This window comes from Carassius auratus, chromosome 1 (assembly GCF_003368295.1).
Source record: "Carassius auratus strain Wakin chromosome 1, ASM336829v1, whole genome shotgun sequence".
Lineage (NCBI taxonomy): Eukaryota > Metazoa > Chordata > Actinopteri > Cypriniformes > Cyprinidae > Carassius > Carassius auratus.
Window position 1 is genome coordinate 4,881,101 of NC_039243.1, and position 16,702 is coordinate 4,897,802.

The following is a 16,702-nucleotide window of genomic DNA, read 5'->3' on the forward strand; positions in this document are numbered from 1 at the left end:
CAAACAGGAGCAGTCCGCCCAAATGCCATCATTCCACGCTGCACGTGGGCCAGATCATCTTTCCACTGGTGCCAGATGTGGGCCGGATCTGGGCCGACACAATGTTGCTATGTGGGCATTGTTTACATTTTAGGCAAACTGTTCACTCAAACAGTTTGAGTTAAATTTACTTCTCGGGTTTTACAGTGTAGAGTGGATATATTTTGATAAATCAGTATAACCAGTGGTGGCTTTCAAATGTGTTTCACAATTTCATATTGTGTCTGAATTTGCACGCTATAATGTAAGCATCATAAATGACCCCTTATGTTTAAAAATAAATATTGATTAGTGAAATAAAAGAATGATTGAATAAAAATGAGTATAAATAATTGTGTCTAACTGGTCTGATTTAAGCCGACAAAACACTTTTTATTCAGTGGGACAGTATTGCATTATTTGTGGATCATATTTAATAGTTTCACTTTGCATTAACATTACAATTAGTTTTAAAAATATATCTGTTCCCAGAGAGCACACGTACGTCTGCAAGATGTCTGTTAATTTGCGTTATTTGACAATAAGGAAAATGAGAAGGAAAATCACATTTAATCCAGGAACACAAGTACAGTCGATCCAATGGTGAAAACTCATTAATACTAACGATGTATTAAGCTTATTATGTCTAGCTGTTACAAAACAATGTCAAACCGAGTGAGGCAAGTCCTAACAATTATAAGACATAAGTATTTCAACATTGTGCATTGCAAGAATGATTCCAATGACAGATGTTACAAACTCTCTTACTGATAACCTTTAGGTCATTGTATAAAAAAACATATACGCAATTTGTGCCAAGTATGGAGGGTTTTGCAATATAGCTTTAAAAAAAAATCTATACAGTAACACAGAGGTGGAGCCTGATCTGGCAGATATTTAACAGTGTTTGTGTCACATTGAACAACATCGCAACTCAATCGTTACTATTATATTCGCCATCATTTACCTCACAAAACATTCTGCGTTCAGATAATCATTCAAGAAAACTGTTTTTACGTTCTTCAAGATTCTTCAAGCAAAGGCAAGATCATGTTTCTTTCTAATGTCAGTGTGATTTGATCATTATAAATGAGGATGATGACCAGCCGTGTTTCTCTCTAGATGACAGTGCTTGTTGTGGCTCTGCTCTCTGTTCTCATGGGGTTTACTGAGTCTGTTTCTGATGGATTCAAGCCCATTGACTGTTTTGATATAAATAAATCAGTCAGTGGGATTTACTCCATCTATCCAGCAGGAGACATTCCTGTCTGGGTTTACTGTGAGATGATCTCAGGTGGGAAAGATGAAGACAACGGAGCATGGACGGTATGAATGTGACTCTAGATCGTCAAACACACATCAGCACATTCATTATGAATCATATATTCTATATAAACCCATCAAAGGTGTTTCAGAGGAGAATGGATGGCACTGTGAATTTCTATCGGCCGTGGAATCAGTACAAGAGAGGATTTGGGAATGTGGAGGGAGAATACTGGCTGGGTAAGATCTCACAGTGTGTGTGTGTGTGTGTGTGGATGTTCATGTCCAGTGTTTGGTTGAACGTGTTCTCCATGTGTGTGTGTGATCAGGGCTGGAGAACATGTACCAGCTGACACGTAAGAACAAGTACATGCTGAGAGTGGATCTGGAGGACTTTGAAGGAAGGAAAGGTTTTGCTCTGTACTCGTCCTTCTCTGTGGGTCCTGAAGCTGATGGGTACAAAGTACAAACTACAAGTTTCAGGGTTCAAAGATGGAGGAGCAGGTAGGACACTTTCATTTATACTCATAAAAACGCATTGAAAAAAATCACACTTGAACCAATGTTTACTTGCTCACAGACTTTCAGTGAGTCTTTACTCAAATGCAATTCTTCTATAGGACATTTCCTATCAGATGTCAAATGTTTATGATATAGAATGTATGCAAATCTTACATCCTAATGATGTTTTTTTCTGAAGAATGACAACTCGATACTTTATGCAACACTGGTGTTTTCTATCATTCAACCTTCTCAGTAGAGAGGCTTTACATTCATCCTGAAACTTTCTTGTAACTAAATGGGCCTTTCGTTGCTTATTCCTTGACCATGGGACTGATTTGTCACATTTTCCTGTATACATTTTTATATTTCATTACGGTGATCTTAATCGATAGTTCACAAAATTAATCATGAATCACACAATGGTAAGAAGAACACTGCAGAGGTGGGACTTTCAAGTCACCAGCAATTCTTCAATCATATCCCAAGTCCTCAAAGTGTTAAAGTTAATGAGATAATTAAGTGACTAATTAAATGATGATTGTGCACTAGTGATGAACACCTGCTGTTATTGAGTACTACAGAGGAACAGATGTTGATGTTTTATTTGTTAAAATGATGCAACCACCATGGAGATCAGTGTTTGAGTTAGATCTCTTTCTGTAGCATTTGAACGAGATGATGTAAAGCAGAGTGAAGATATAAACTGCTTGTAATAAGATAGTAATCTAACATCAATGATTACAGAAAAAATTACTTTCATTTACTTGAGGTTTGCATAGTCAACCCAACAGAACTACAGCATGCAAAAAAAAAAAAAAAATTGCAGTGAGTGGATTTTAAGTCTATCAAGTGTATGCTAAATTTGAACTCCATTTCTCTGTAGACACACATAGACATCAAGAACCAGCATATGACTCTCAACAGTGGTGACAATCAACAAAATGTTGCATGCTGGGTAACACCTTAGAAAAAACTCGTCATGCACGGCAGTATGAGAAATTGTCACCGCTGTTGAGGCTTGTGTGATAAGTGTGCATGTCTTAAAGCCTGAACTGACAGCTTCCTTTTAGTCTTTCAACATTGTGTTTTTGTTGGTGTTTTTTTTCCTTTTTTCAGTTGAAGGCTGTGGCTAAATTCAGTTGTAGTTCTTGTGTTTCTCTTTACTTCAGTGATGTTGATTGTTAACAACAGATGTTCATCACTAATGTACAATCATCATTTAATTAGTAACTTAATTAGCTTATTAACTTTAACCCTTTGAGGACTTGGGATATGACTTGAAGACTTGATTGTGATTTGAAAGTCCCACCTCTGGAACACTGAATACAAATCTCCCTCCTCCTACCACCTGTCTGACGATCAAGTCAGGTCCCTGCCTGATCAGGTTTTGCTAAGTTGCATAATTTTTTTTTTTTTTTTTTTTTACAATTAAAGTATTTTGTAACTGAAATTACACATAATGTTTTATGTCACATTATCAGGTGAGAAATTAAATATCATAAATATGTTGTAAATAAGTAATAAATAAGATGTTACTGTCCTTAGTGATGATTTTGGGGAAGTCGTGGCCTAGTGGTTAGAGAGTTTGACTCCTAACCCTAGGGTTGTGGGTTTGAATCTCGGGCTGGCAATACCATGACTTAGGTGCCCTAGAGCAAGGCACTGAACCCCCAACTGCTCCCTGTGCATGGCTGTGTGTGTGCACTTCGGATGGGTTAAATGCAGAGCACGAATTCTGAGTATGTGTCACAATACTTGGCTGAACGTCACTTCCTTTCTGCAGGTGATTCTTTGACCCAACATAATGGACAGAAGTTCACCACCTTTGACAAGGACCAAGACTCCAGTAGTGTTAACTGTGCTAAACATTATCTGGGGGCATTTTGGTACAAAAGCTGTCACTATGCAAACCCCAATGGTGTGTATTTATGGGGAGAAGATCCCACCATTTTTGCCATTGGAAATGTGTGGTACAGCTGGAAGAAAAATTTGGCTGTCGGCACGAAATTCATCAGCATGAAGATCAGACGTGTGTCATAGAAACATCAGTGTTCCAACTTCCAATAAACTCCTGCATTTAAAGCATTATGTCATTTTGTCAGTTGTGGTGTTCTCGTGAGAAATCAATTTTAAATTTTATGAAGAATAAGTCATTATAAGTGAAACAAATGTTTGAATAAAGAAGATACATCTTTAAACAAAAAAAAAAAAAAACACACACGTACATCTGCAAGATGTCTGTTAATTTGCTTTATTTGACAATGAGGAAAATTTACTCCAGTAACACAAGTACAGTCGTTCCAATGCTGAAAACTCATTAATACTAAATGTCTAGCTGTTACAAAACAATGTCAAACCGAGTGAGGGAAGTCCTAACAATTATAAAACATAAGTATTTCAACATTGTGCATTGCAAGAATGATTCCAGTGACAGATGTTACAAACTCTCTTACTGATAACCTTTAGGTCATTGTATAAAAAAACAGATACGCAATTTGTTCCAAGAATCAAGGGTTTTGCAATATACGCTTTTAAAAAAAAATCTATACAGTAACACAGAGGTGGAGCAGATATTTAACAGTGTTTGTGTCACATTGAACAACATCGCAACACAAACGTTACTATTATACTCGCAATCATTTACCTCACAAAACATTCTGCGTTCAGATAATCATTCAAGAAAACTGTTTTTACTTTCTTCAAGATTCTTCAAGCAAAGGCAAGATCATGTTTCTTTCTAATGTCAGTGTGATTTGATCATTATAAATGAGGATGATGACCAGCCGTGTTTCTCTCTAGATGACAGTGCTTGTTGTGGCTCTGCTCTCTGTTCTCATGGGGTTTACTGAGTCTGTTTCTGATGGATTCAAGCCCATTGACTGTTCTGATGTCTATAAATATGGACAAACAGTCAGTGGGATTTACTCCATCTATCCAGCAGGAGACATTCCTGTCTGGGTTTACTGTGAGATGATCTCCGGTGGGAAAGCTGAAGACAACGGAGCATGGACGGTATGAATGTGACTCTAGATCATCAAACACACATCAGCACATTCATTATGAATCATATCTTCTATATAAACCCATCACAGGTGTTTCAGAGGAGAATGGACGGCACTGTGAATTTTTATCGGCCGTGGGATCAGTACAAGAGAGGATTTGGGAATGTGGAGGGAGAATACTGGCTGGGTAAGATCTTACAGTGTGTGTGTGTGTGTGTGTGTGTTTGTGTGTATTTTCATGTCCAGTGTTTGGTCTAATGTGTTCTTCATGTGTGTGTGTGTGTGTATGATCAGGGCTGGAGAACATGTACCAGCTGACACGTAAGAACAAGTACATGCTGAGAGTGGATCTGGAGGACTTCACCGGGAGGAAAGGTTTTGCTCTGTACTCGTCCTTTTCTGTGGATTCTGAAGCTGATGGGTACAAACTACAAGTTTCAGGATTCACTGATGGAGGAGCAGGTAGGACCCTTTCATTTATACGCATAGAAACGCATTCCCACCTAGAATGTTTTAATGTTCTAGGAACGTTTCCAGCGGCTAGTTTTATTTTAGTTCCCAGAATGTTCTGTTCAAAGTTAGGATAACATTCTCTAAAAACATTCTAAAAATGTCTATTGATAACATTGTTACAACATTAGTCTCTAACATTCTAATAAAGCTTCCTATTACAGTAGATGTGGACTGACATTGCTCAAAAGTCAAAATGTTGGTTGAAAGTGAAAACCCAACCTCTAATTGGTGTCAAACTCTAGCGTAAATACTCCAAACACAGTATTAACAACTTTACTCATTATAAACAAGATTTATTTTTGTCATAAATGTAAAAAAAGTTCTTATTGAGATTAACAGGGGTGTTGCTAGTTTATAGATTTGTTTTTAGTTTTATGTCATCATTATGGTGATCAGTACTTATGCAGAGTATGAGTCCTTCAGTGCCTGTTCTTTTTGACCACAAGCAAAAACCTTGAGTGAAAAACATAATCAGGTGATGTTGGTTGTTTGCCGATATTAGAACTTTCCTCAGATAATAATCTGATCAACTGGTTTAATCTGCAGTTTAAACTATGCTATTAGTTTGATATTAGAGATTTCTGCAGATGTAATGCACAGGGTCCTGCAAATTTTTATCATATTTTGCCTGTTCTTTTTTAAATTAAATTGTTATTGAACCAGAGAATGCATAGACACACAGAGACCTCAAGAATTACTGCATGAATCTCAACAATGGTGACATGTCTCATGCTGCAATGCATTCTGGCTGCCATGGATGAGTTTTGTATGATGTACACAGAATACATTGCAGCATGAAGCATGTCACCATTGTTGAGATTCATACACTGAATCTTGATGTTTGTGTGACAGCATAGTCTCATGCTGTAGATCCATTAAATTGTTTTAATAAATATTATGTAACACCACACATTAGGTGAAAACAGGTATCAGTTTATTAATCATTAGCAAGCAACCAGTGTAGTCTAACCACATGATCTCAGGAGTTAAAGAACAACACTGACAAGTCAAGTGTCAAATTACACAACTAAAGCCAACACTTACCACCATTGTGGTGACTTCAAACCAAACTATTACTTTTAAACAGACATCAACATCTAAACATGTGCTTAAATCTTAATCAGAATGTTAGTGGATAATGTTCTAATAATGTTATTAATAAACATTTTTAGAATGTTTTTTGAGAACATTATCCTATCTTTTGAGAGAACGTTCTGGGATCAAAAATAAAACTACTTGCTAAAAACATTGTTGGAACAATCCATGAGAATGTTCTTAGAACATTTTTAGAACAAAAAATTCTAGCTGGGTTCATAAAATCACACTTGAACAGATGTTTATTGCTCACAGACTTTCTCTTTTATAATTTCACTGAAACATGTCAATAACAATGCATTGATGTATCAAATAGACCCTGATAATATAATACATCTCAGAGACGTCTATTTGATGTCTGCATTTTCATCTGCAAGATGTATTAGAGTCTTTGAATAACCTGTAGTTCAAGAACCATGGGTTTTCTACACTAAAATTAGTTAACCATGGTATTTTTAGTAAAATGGTGGTTATACAAATGGTAACAAAAACAAATGTAAAAAAAATAATAATGGTACACTTTTACTATAATAAAACCATGGTTAATTTTTATAAGGGTTAACATCAGTTACTTTAATACTTTTACTTCAGTATTTTTCTGGTAACAACTTTGACTGAAGTATGATAATTGAATACTTCATGCTACACTGGTGTTTGCGGTCATTGAAACTTCTCAGTTGAGAGTCTTCTCAGTTATCCCAGATAAATCATAAATAAGATGTTACTGTCCTCAATGATGCTCTTCCTTTCTACAGGTGACTCTTTGTCCTACCATAATGGACAGAAGTTCTCCACCTTTGACAAGGACCAAGATTCATACGGCACTAACTGTGCCAAAGTGTATCTCGGGGCATTTTGGTACAATGGCTGTCACACTGCAAACCCCAATGGTGTGTATTTATGGGGAGAAGATCCCACCATTTTTGCCATTGGAAATGTGTGGTACAGCTGGAAGAGCAATTTTGCTGTTGGCATGAAATTCATTAGCATGAAGATCAGACGTGTGTCATAGAAACATCAGTGTTTTCAGGAGCAAACATCCAATATTGTTTTCACTATATTACAAATGTGAAGGTTTAACATTTTATTTTCCTCAGTCTAAACAAAGCAACTGTTATCTTCTTCTGGTCTGTTATCTGGTCTATCTGATTAACTAGTGTGTTAATGAACTTCCAATAAACTCTCCTCTATTGTAAGCATTATGTCTTTATGTACATTGTGTCAGTTGTGGTGTTCTCGTGAAAAATCAATAATTTTATGAACAATAAGTAATTATAAATGCATACATTTAATTATAAGTTAAACAAATGGTTGAATAAAGAAGATACATTTTTAAACAAGTCAAATAAATGAGACAAATCAGTAAATTAGTGAAATTAATTAAATGAAATCATTACTCCTGCTGCTTTCCTGTATTTCATATTATTCATATAAGTCGGAATAGTGAGATATTATATTCTAATTCTGGCTTCATAACTCACAATCGAGACTTTATATCCCACAGTGCTGACTGTATAACTGTAACAGGGAAACTGTAGTGAATGACTGCGTTTCAAACCCAGAAATGTCAACACAATATTAAACATGAACTGATCTCCTCCTATATTATTTGTTCAAAAACACATAAAACATTTTTTCCAACATTTACTCTACATATTGAAGTTGTTGTTAAAGAGTAACTAAACCCTAAACCAACTTTTTTTTAGTTAATGATCTATAAGAATGGGGCTTTATTAGTGCTGTTCATTGTTTAGAGTAACTTTTTTTGACATCTGAGTATAAAGTGTTTTAATTCTACAATATATGGTGTAAAAACGTCTGAGTGCTGCCCTCTTCAAGTTGAACGGTGGCTACTGCAGTTGATTTTTCCTATTGGATGTTGCGGTGGCAGGTGACGTAAGCAGTTTCCAGCTCACCACGCCCCTTGGTACGAGCTACCACGCCCTTGGCAGTATAAAACCATCTTGTTCCATCAAAATCACTGTAGTGAGTCAGGAGTTGGAATTGCGAGTATTGAAAACGATCAGGAAAGACTATTATAGCATCTATTTAGCATATCAATTATATAGTTATTTAGATCTTCAAGTTAGCGTAGATTTATCTGTATTTCGTACAGTGGTCAGGATGGTACGGAGGTGTGTTGCTAGTTGCGACAGCACTGCTGGACTGCATAGTTTTCCAGCAGACTTTAAAATTAGGTGCCAGTGATTGCATGCACTTGGCCTGGAAGACCGTGAGTTCCCGCCTAGAGCTGGAGTGAGCAAACTGCATTTTACAAAGGATTGCTTCTCCAACGCAATGGAGGTGGAGATGGCCACAGCTCGCGCTGAAAAGCGACGCAATGCGGGAGTTAAGACCGCAGTTTGAGCCAGTTGCTCGAATTGATATGAACAAACACCTCGACATCCTCCACTTCAGATGAAGGTAGGTGAGAAAAGTCCTCTACTTCAAATGATCGCTCTGTTGCAAAGCTACTTGCGTCATTACAGTCACTCTCCATTTTAGGGACTCTGACAGCAGCTGTCAATCAATCCGTCACTGCGGGTCTCAGGTTCACGCCGCTCTCGCTCAGCCCCGCCCTCGGTTCGTCCCCTCTATCTCCGCTGTGATCTGCCCACTTTTCAGCATTTTTCAAATATTGCCAGTGGGTGGAGTCAGGCTTTGACCAGGGGTTTAGTTACACTTTAAAGATGAACAATTCTGAAATATGTAATAATTGTGTTCTTGAAATCGACCAGTATAAATTCTCCATTCTCAAATATTTTGATTGAAATATAACAAAAATATCAAGTAGATTTAAAAAATATAAATTGTTAGTCAAATAGCCCACTAAATAGCTTACTTCCATAAAAAAATGAAATAATAGTTGTCAATTTTAGACAAAAGAGTCATATAGACAAAGACAAACAAAACATGTCAGGAATGCGCTTCAGTAATCTTCTCATGCACCGCTTTCTCACACAAGGCAGTTGAATTGTGTTGGCGATCATGGTTTTCACAGTCATAATTTTTACACAAATTATTTTTCAAGATCATTGCAAAACAGTCAAACGGACCAGCTAATCATTTTCTTGCATGAACGGTTGCTATTTCAACATTTTTGCACAACACAAAAGATGGGTTCATACTGATAAAGGCTGGGTTGAAAAAGCTGTTGGTGGTCTAAATAAAGGGCTCAGCAACTGAAGTACCAGTGTGCTGAACATCTCATGACACCAACAGTGAGTTACTCTTATTCTTCAGCATTTACTGGACAGATAATGAATGTATGTGTATTATTTTTCAAACTGTGTTAATTTCAGTATGATTTGATCTTAAATGAGGAACCTGATCCGATGTTTCTCTCTAGATGAAGGTGTTTGTTGTGGCTCTGCTCTCTGTTTTCATGGCGTCTTTTGTTTGTGGATCCAAACCATTCGACTGTTCTGATGTCTATAAATCAGGACAAACAGTCAGTGGGATTTACTCCATCTATCCAGCAGGAGACATTCCTGTCTGGGTTTACTGTGAGATGATCTCAGGTGGGAAAGATGAAGACAACGGAGCATGGACGGTACAAATGTGACTTTAAATGGTCAAACATTCATTGATAATAAAATAAATATTTAAGCCTTTAAAAAGTTCTATAACTCATTTCAGGTGATTCAGAGGAGAATGGATGGTAGTGTGAATTTCTATCAGCCGTGGAAACAGTACAAGACTGGATTCGGATCCACCGAGGGCGAATACTGGCTGGGTAATGATACACCAGGGATTCAGAGTTGCATCAAAACAAAAACCTTTACTGGACACTTAAGCCACTATAAAAATGTGGCTTAAATGCTTTCGAAAAATAAAAAAGTGGAATTTATTTTAGAGAAATGCAGCACAAACTTTTGACCAATTTAAGCGTCTTGTATTTTAAAATAACTACAGTAAATACCAAGTTGAAAATGAAAAAAAGTTTTGGTTACTTTTGATTGTGAAACATGTGAATGTGATGAACTATACCTCTGTGTACTTGAGGACAATTACTTCATACATCCATTAAATCACCTCAAAACAAGCTGTGGGGAAAATCGTTTTAAATAAAATTGTAAATGTGGCTCTTACTTCTCTTTTCCTCGTTCTGTAAATTTCACAACAGCACACATGCGGCAGGTTGAGCTGAACATGTCCATTCATGCTCACAGTTAACAAAAGTATAAATTGAAGGACTTGCACGCTCAACTGTCGACGATGAAGAATATTTGGGCTTTTAGCGAAGCTTTAGCATTAAGCACATGCAAGTGGCTTTAGTATTTTAAATACAATGGAATGAATTGAAGACGTTTTTTGTGGGACTTAAGTGTCCAACATACACCAAATATGTTTTGGGGCCACTGTATTATATCTGCATATCAATAAAGTTTCATTTTTAATTTTATTTATTTCCCAGTAAAATGTCCAGTGTTTGGTCTAATGTGTTCTCCATGTGTGTGTATGATCAGGGCTGGAGAACATGTACCAGCTGACACGTAAGAACAAGTACATGCTGAGAGTGGATCTGGAGGACTTCACCGGGAGGAAAGGTTTCGCTCTGTACTCCTCCTTCTCTGTGGGTCCTGAAGCTGATGGGTACAAACTACAAGTTTCAGGATTCAAAGATGGAGGAGCAGGTAGGACACTTTCATTTATACTCATGAAAACTCATTCTATTTGACTGCTCAGTGCTCAGTGATACTCTTCTTCTCTGTAGGCGACTCACTGACGGACCACAATGGTCAGAAGTTCACCACCTTTGACAAAGACCAAGATGTCTATGGAGAAAACTGTGCTAAAGAGTTTCTGGGAGCATTTTGGTACAAATTTTGTCACACTGCGAACCCCAATGGCGTGTACTTATGGGGAGATGACGACACTCATTTCGGCATTGGTGTTGTTTGGTCAACCTGGAAAAACAGTGTCACTGTCAGCATGAAATCCATCAGCATGAAGATCAAACCAGTGTCTTAGAAACAGTGCGTTCAAACATCTGATATTTTAACAATTTTAAGATATTGCTTTTACATCTTAACTGAGCAAACCAATAATGTTTTCTTTCTTTTTGGTCAGCTCTTTGCATTTACAAATAAAATGAGTCAACGCTTGAATCTTGTTGAAAAGCTGATGTGCTTATGTCCTCAGCAGACAACAGAAACACTGAATTATTAAATGGTAGATAATTAGACCTTGTGATCAAAATGAGAATATACATATCTAAATCAAGCCCACACACACACTACCATATTTTCTATGATAAACAAACAAAGAAACCCAGTCTTGTATTATTTACTTACGGATAGTGATGGGAAGATAAAGCCTCATGAAGCCAATAGTATGTTCCTGCACAACCGGAGGCTACAGATTCAGGACCGCGGATCTAGGCCGCAGTTCTAGGACCCTAGTTTTTTGTGACAGTGTCACCTAAAGTAATGGACGATATAGCGATGGCTGCAGTTTCAGGACTGCAGTTCTAGTACCCTGTTGCTTTAGTTTGCAGTCACGTTACTTTGTATATAGCATCAATATATTAATCTCAGAAGTGTTTTTAAATGTGATTTTTGATTAAAAATGCAGCAGAGGTTAATTACTAAGTGTGCTTTGAGTCACAATTTTAAATTTGAACATGAATTTACACAAAATATTAATGAAATATACATTTTGTAAAATTAATGTATATCAATTTTAAAATAATTGTAAAAAATTAAGTACCTTAAAAGTCTTAGTCTCTTGGAATATACAGTATATTGATTAACCTCCTTAAGGTGAATTAGCTCATTATCAGGTAAGTTAAAGTTGGAATCAGCATATGGAGTCACTAAACTACAGCCAATATTTTAAAAGTTGTTGAGAGGCAAGACAAGACACAAGAATGATTCAAGAATGTTTATTTATATACATATATGTATATCGAGATAGTTTAGGGGTGAGCTGGACCGCAGAAAGAAAGCAAAAGGGCCAACAAGTGCTAAGCATCTCTCGGGGAACTCCTTCAAGACTTTTGGAAGACCATTTCAGGTGACTACCTCTTGAAGCTCACACTGTTAAAAATTGCTGTAAAAAAACGGCCAAATTTCAACAGTAACATACTGTTTTTCATTAAAAAAGTGCATTCTGGGTAATATTGATAATTTTATCATTCTCTCCATCAGGTGGACTATATTAGTAAACTCATGTAGGGAATAGTGAATGAGGGTGTAGGGTGTGATTTGAAACACAGCCGCTGAGTGTCGACTTTGAACGTTGTTAATTTACGATATATAGCAGCAGGCTACCTTCTCGAAAATGATGAATATTACCCAGAATGCACTGTTTTAATGAAAAACAGTATGTTACTGTCAAAATTTGGCCGTTTTTTTACAGCGATTTTTAACAGTGTATGAATTGACCATTATGAAGGACTACAAATATAGTACATCTAAATATGTCTCTTGAGTCAAAGGACAATCAAACTTCAGTTGCACTGAAAGGCTGGAATAGTGTCCCATCTAGAGTCTTTAGCATTCTTTTCGAGTAGAAAATGTATCATAGCCAAATGATAAATATATTTATCAGTGTAACACATGAGAGCATTATATGAAAAGTAATAACATCTAAATCAATAATCCGTTTCTAAACACTACAATGTAATCGATTTAACCCACAGAAACAATTACAGAAATAAGAAAATAACATGCAAGTACGCAACTCCAAGCAGTGTGTACATCACAGATGTTCCTGGATGTGCACACTATTGGCTGGGGTCTGTGCACAATCCTAGGGTGTTTTAGAAAGTGTATAGTTGTGTATAGTTTCCATTAGATGGTCATCTTCAAGTGAAGTGACTCCACATAACCACTCAGCAGATCTCCCATTACACCATACAGAGATAATGGGCAAATATCCCAAAGGTAAAAAAAAAAAAAACTCACTCCACAACTCAACCAGATTTGTGAATGAAAGGGGATTTGGTCTTCTAAAGGGGAAATGGAGATGACTGAAGTAGCCCGTAGAAGACCTTAAAGAAGTACCAGTGGTTATTACAGCTGCATGTGTTTCTACCTGAGGAAGGAAGGACACCAAATGGAGGATTCTGAAGAGGTGGATGGCAACAATGACAATGATTGTCAACCAGGACACACTAAAAATACTTCAGGTCAAATAAAAATGTATGAATTTGCTTTATTTTCGGTGGAGGGTGATTAAAGTTTCTGTTTAAATCCTTTTTTGTGTTCACTTAAGTTTTCAGATGTTTTTGTTTCATAAAAGAATGGAAATAAAATATTGAATAAAAGCCACAAAAGTGAGATGATCAAGTTTGCATATATTTCCTTCAGCATATATATTGTACATCATGCCATTGAACAAACAACACAGAACCTAACCATCAGCAGAATAACACTGTAATCAAACTGGGCTACAATAATATGTCAGCAGCATGTACATGTTTGTGTCTTTGAGAAAACAACATTTATGCGTGCTCAGTGAAAAACTAAGATTACTGTTACTGAAGTCACTGAATTAAGGCCATAAAGACATACAGAACATTTGTTCACTAAACTTTTGAGAACTGGATCTTGAAGTCTAGAGTTTTTTCTTTAAAATTATGTGAAAATCAACTTACTCATTTACAGAAAAAAAAACATATTGATTTAAATTTTCTGAGACACTTTTTGTGTACAAAAGGCATTTGCGAAGAGGCGTGGATGATAATGCATAATGCATAATGCAAGGCAAGGCAAGGCAAGGCAAGGCAAGTTTATTTATATAGCACATTTCATACACAATGGTAATTCAAAGTGCTTTACATAAAAGAAAGTAAAATAATCATGAAGAAAAATAATAACAAAAATAAAACAAGCATTTTTCAAACTTTTAAAATGATTAAAACATTTACATAAAATGAGTTTAAAACAGTTATAACATTATTTTACATAAATAAAAAAAAAACAGTGAAAATATAGTGCAAACAGTTCGGACATTGCACAGTGCTCATTCAATAAATGCACAGCTAAACAGATGTGTTCTGGATGAGCTGCAGCTGTCTAATGGTCTTTTTGGGAAGGCCAGTGAGGAGCCCATTACAATAGTCCACCCTGCTGGTGATAAAGGCATGAACAAGTTTCTCCAAGTCTTGACTGGAAACAAAACATCTAATTCTTGCAATGTTTTTTAAATGATAGTATGCTGATTTAGTTACTGCTTTGACATGACTACTGAAATGAAGGTCTGTCTCCAAAATCACACCAAGATTCCTGACTTGATTTTTAGTTGTTTGACCCTTAGAGTCAAGGTATGCATTCACCTTGAGAACTTCATCTTTGTTTCCAAATGCAAGGACTTCAGTTTTTTCCTTGTTTAACTGAAGAAAGTTCTGACACATCCAACTATTAATTTCATCAATGCATTGCCAGAGGGAGTCAATGGGGCTGTAGTCATTTGGAGATGAGGCTAGGTAAATCTGGGTATCATCAGCATAGCTGTGATAGGCAATTTGGTTCTTTCTCATTATTTGACTTAGTGGAAGCATATACAGGCTAAACAAGAGCGGTGCTAGGATCGAGCCTTGTGGGACTCCACATGTCATGGACGTCCACTTAGACTTATGCTCTCCTAGACATAATAGCCCCTCCCTTCTAAGTATGACCTGAACCATTTGAGTACCATCCCAGAAAGCCCGACCCAATTTTCCAGTCTCTCTAGTAGTATGTTATGATCGACAGTGTCAAACGCAGCACTGAGATCTAGCAATACCAGCACACACACACACACACACACACACACACACACACACACACACACATATATATATATATATATATATATATATATATATATATATATATATATATATATATATATATATAGTTTTACCATTTTATATATTATTGTATTACAATCTGTTATGCCCACTGGAGTCTGGTCAACAGGAGTCTGGTCAACAATGCCCCTGAAACATGATCTATTCTGGAGATTTACTCTACTCACAGATTATGTTATTTAACCTGCTTTCTGGAATACCCCCCTGGTAAGTCTCAAAATACACAAACACAAATCCAAGATGACGATTTGCAGATGCACATTCAACAAACAATTTGCAAATGTAAAACATTCAAAACTTTGTGTGCTTGCTTGTATATGTTTTTTTTTTTTTTTTTTTTTTGCATTCATGACACACATCTTCTGTTTTAAGATTGCAGCAAAGTGATGGTTACTCCCAGGGATTCACAAGAAGAAATTTGTAAACTTTTACCCAGACTAAGAATTTCAGACTTAAAGGAGCAGTTCACTCACAGAATGAAAGTCAACATTTACTCTCCCTCCACTTGTTCCAAACCTGTATTAGTTTCTTTCTTCTAATGAACACAAAATTTTTGAAAAATCCCCAAAATTGATTAGCCCCCTCAACTTATATTGTAGAAAAAAATAATAATTAGGGAAGTCAATGATGCCCATCAAATGTTCATGTTTTTTTAAAAATATCTTCTTTTGTGTTCAACAGAAGAAAAAAACTCATACAGGTTTGGAACAAGTGGAGGGAGAGTAAATGAAGACAGGATTTTCATTCTGGAATTGAACTACTCCTTTAACTGCTGTACATGATTTCAATTTGAAGTCTCAAATGACTCTGATGATCAGTCAACAGTCACCACAGTGTTCTGGGGTCCCGTAATTTAAAGTTTGATGAACTGAATTGATTTATTTGTTATTTATTTTCGCTTCTTAAGGTTAAATACTTTTGGTGAGCCAGGTCACTGCCCGGCTGATCCTCTGAGTGTCTAACGTTGAAATAAGCATGCTGGGAAATACATAAAGCAAGCATAGTCCAATTGCACACTAGCAGAGCTTCTAAATGCTACACAGCTGATCAGGCAATCCGATGAGCACAATACCACATTACAAAACTATCGGCACCACACTGCTGTTTGAGAAACAGCAATGCAAATGCTGCTATGCACAGGTGTAACCGTGCAACCATCCAAAGCCCCTACAAAAAAATATAAAAACTATAACAGGGCAGTATGAAATCCATTTCCCCCCCTAATTCTCCTTTTTTTCTATTTCAATTTTTCAGGATTCCTTTTTAATGGCTAAATTAAATGTGTGTCTAGTAAATGAAACCGTGTTTTGGTAGGTACTAACCATTGCATACTGGCAACAATCCACTTTGGAGAGGCTTCAAACCTGTCATTTAACCATCACTATTTTGGTTCTGTCAAAGATCTTTTCATTTATGAGTGGCGTTAATGTTGTGGCTGATCAGTGTAAGTGCACAAAATTTGGTGAAATTTCTCTAAAAAATCCCAAGATGTATATTACTGTATGTT

The 16,702-nt window shown here is 36.5% G+C and overlaps 3 protein-coding genes and 1 pseudogene across 5 annotated transcripts in view; all 4 read left to right on the forward strand.

Annotated features, from left to right (window-relative positions):
- LOC113039050 (zinc finger protein 501-like) overlaps positions 1-16,702 on the forward strand; it is an 847,435-nt gene that overhangs the window by 631,051 nt on the left and 199,682 nt on the right. The gene's annotated exons all lie outside the window — the stretch shown is intronic.
- On the forward strand, positions 980-3,825 carry LOC113108690 (microfibril-associated glycoprotein 4-like; annotated as a pseudogene).
- LOC113041187 (microfibril-associated glycoprotein 4-like) lies at positions 4,348-7,594 on the forward strand. The gene is made up of 5 exons (XM_026199625.1): positions 4,348-4,504; positions 4,585-4,797; positions 4,878-4,974; positions 5,082-5,249; positions 7,151-7,594. Exons 2-5 carry the CDS (start codon positions 4,585-4,587, stop codon positions 7,405-7,407), a joined length of 735 nt encoding a protein of 244 aa, XP_026055410.1. The 5' UTR covers positions 4,348-4,504; the 3' UTR covers positions 7,408-7,594.
- LOC113040741 (microfibril-associated glycoprotein 4-like) lies at positions 9,508-11,506 on the forward strand. 2 transcript variants are annotated; one of them, XM_026199060.1, is made up of 5 exons: positions 9,508-9,616; positions 9,745-9,948; positions 10,035-10,131; positions 10,865-11,032; positions 11,113-11,506. In XM_026199060.1, the coding sequence occupies exons 1-5, from the start codon at positions 9,605-9,607 to the stop codon at positions 11,367-11,369; spliced, it is 738 nt and encodes a 245-aa protein (XP_026054845.1). In that variant the 5' UTR covers positions 9,508-9,604; the 3' UTR covers positions 11,370-11,506. The 2 variants fall into 2 exon arrangements, with proteins under 2 accessions (XP_026054845.1, XP_026054813.1); XM_026199028.1 differs by having other exon boundaries at positions 9,557-9,661.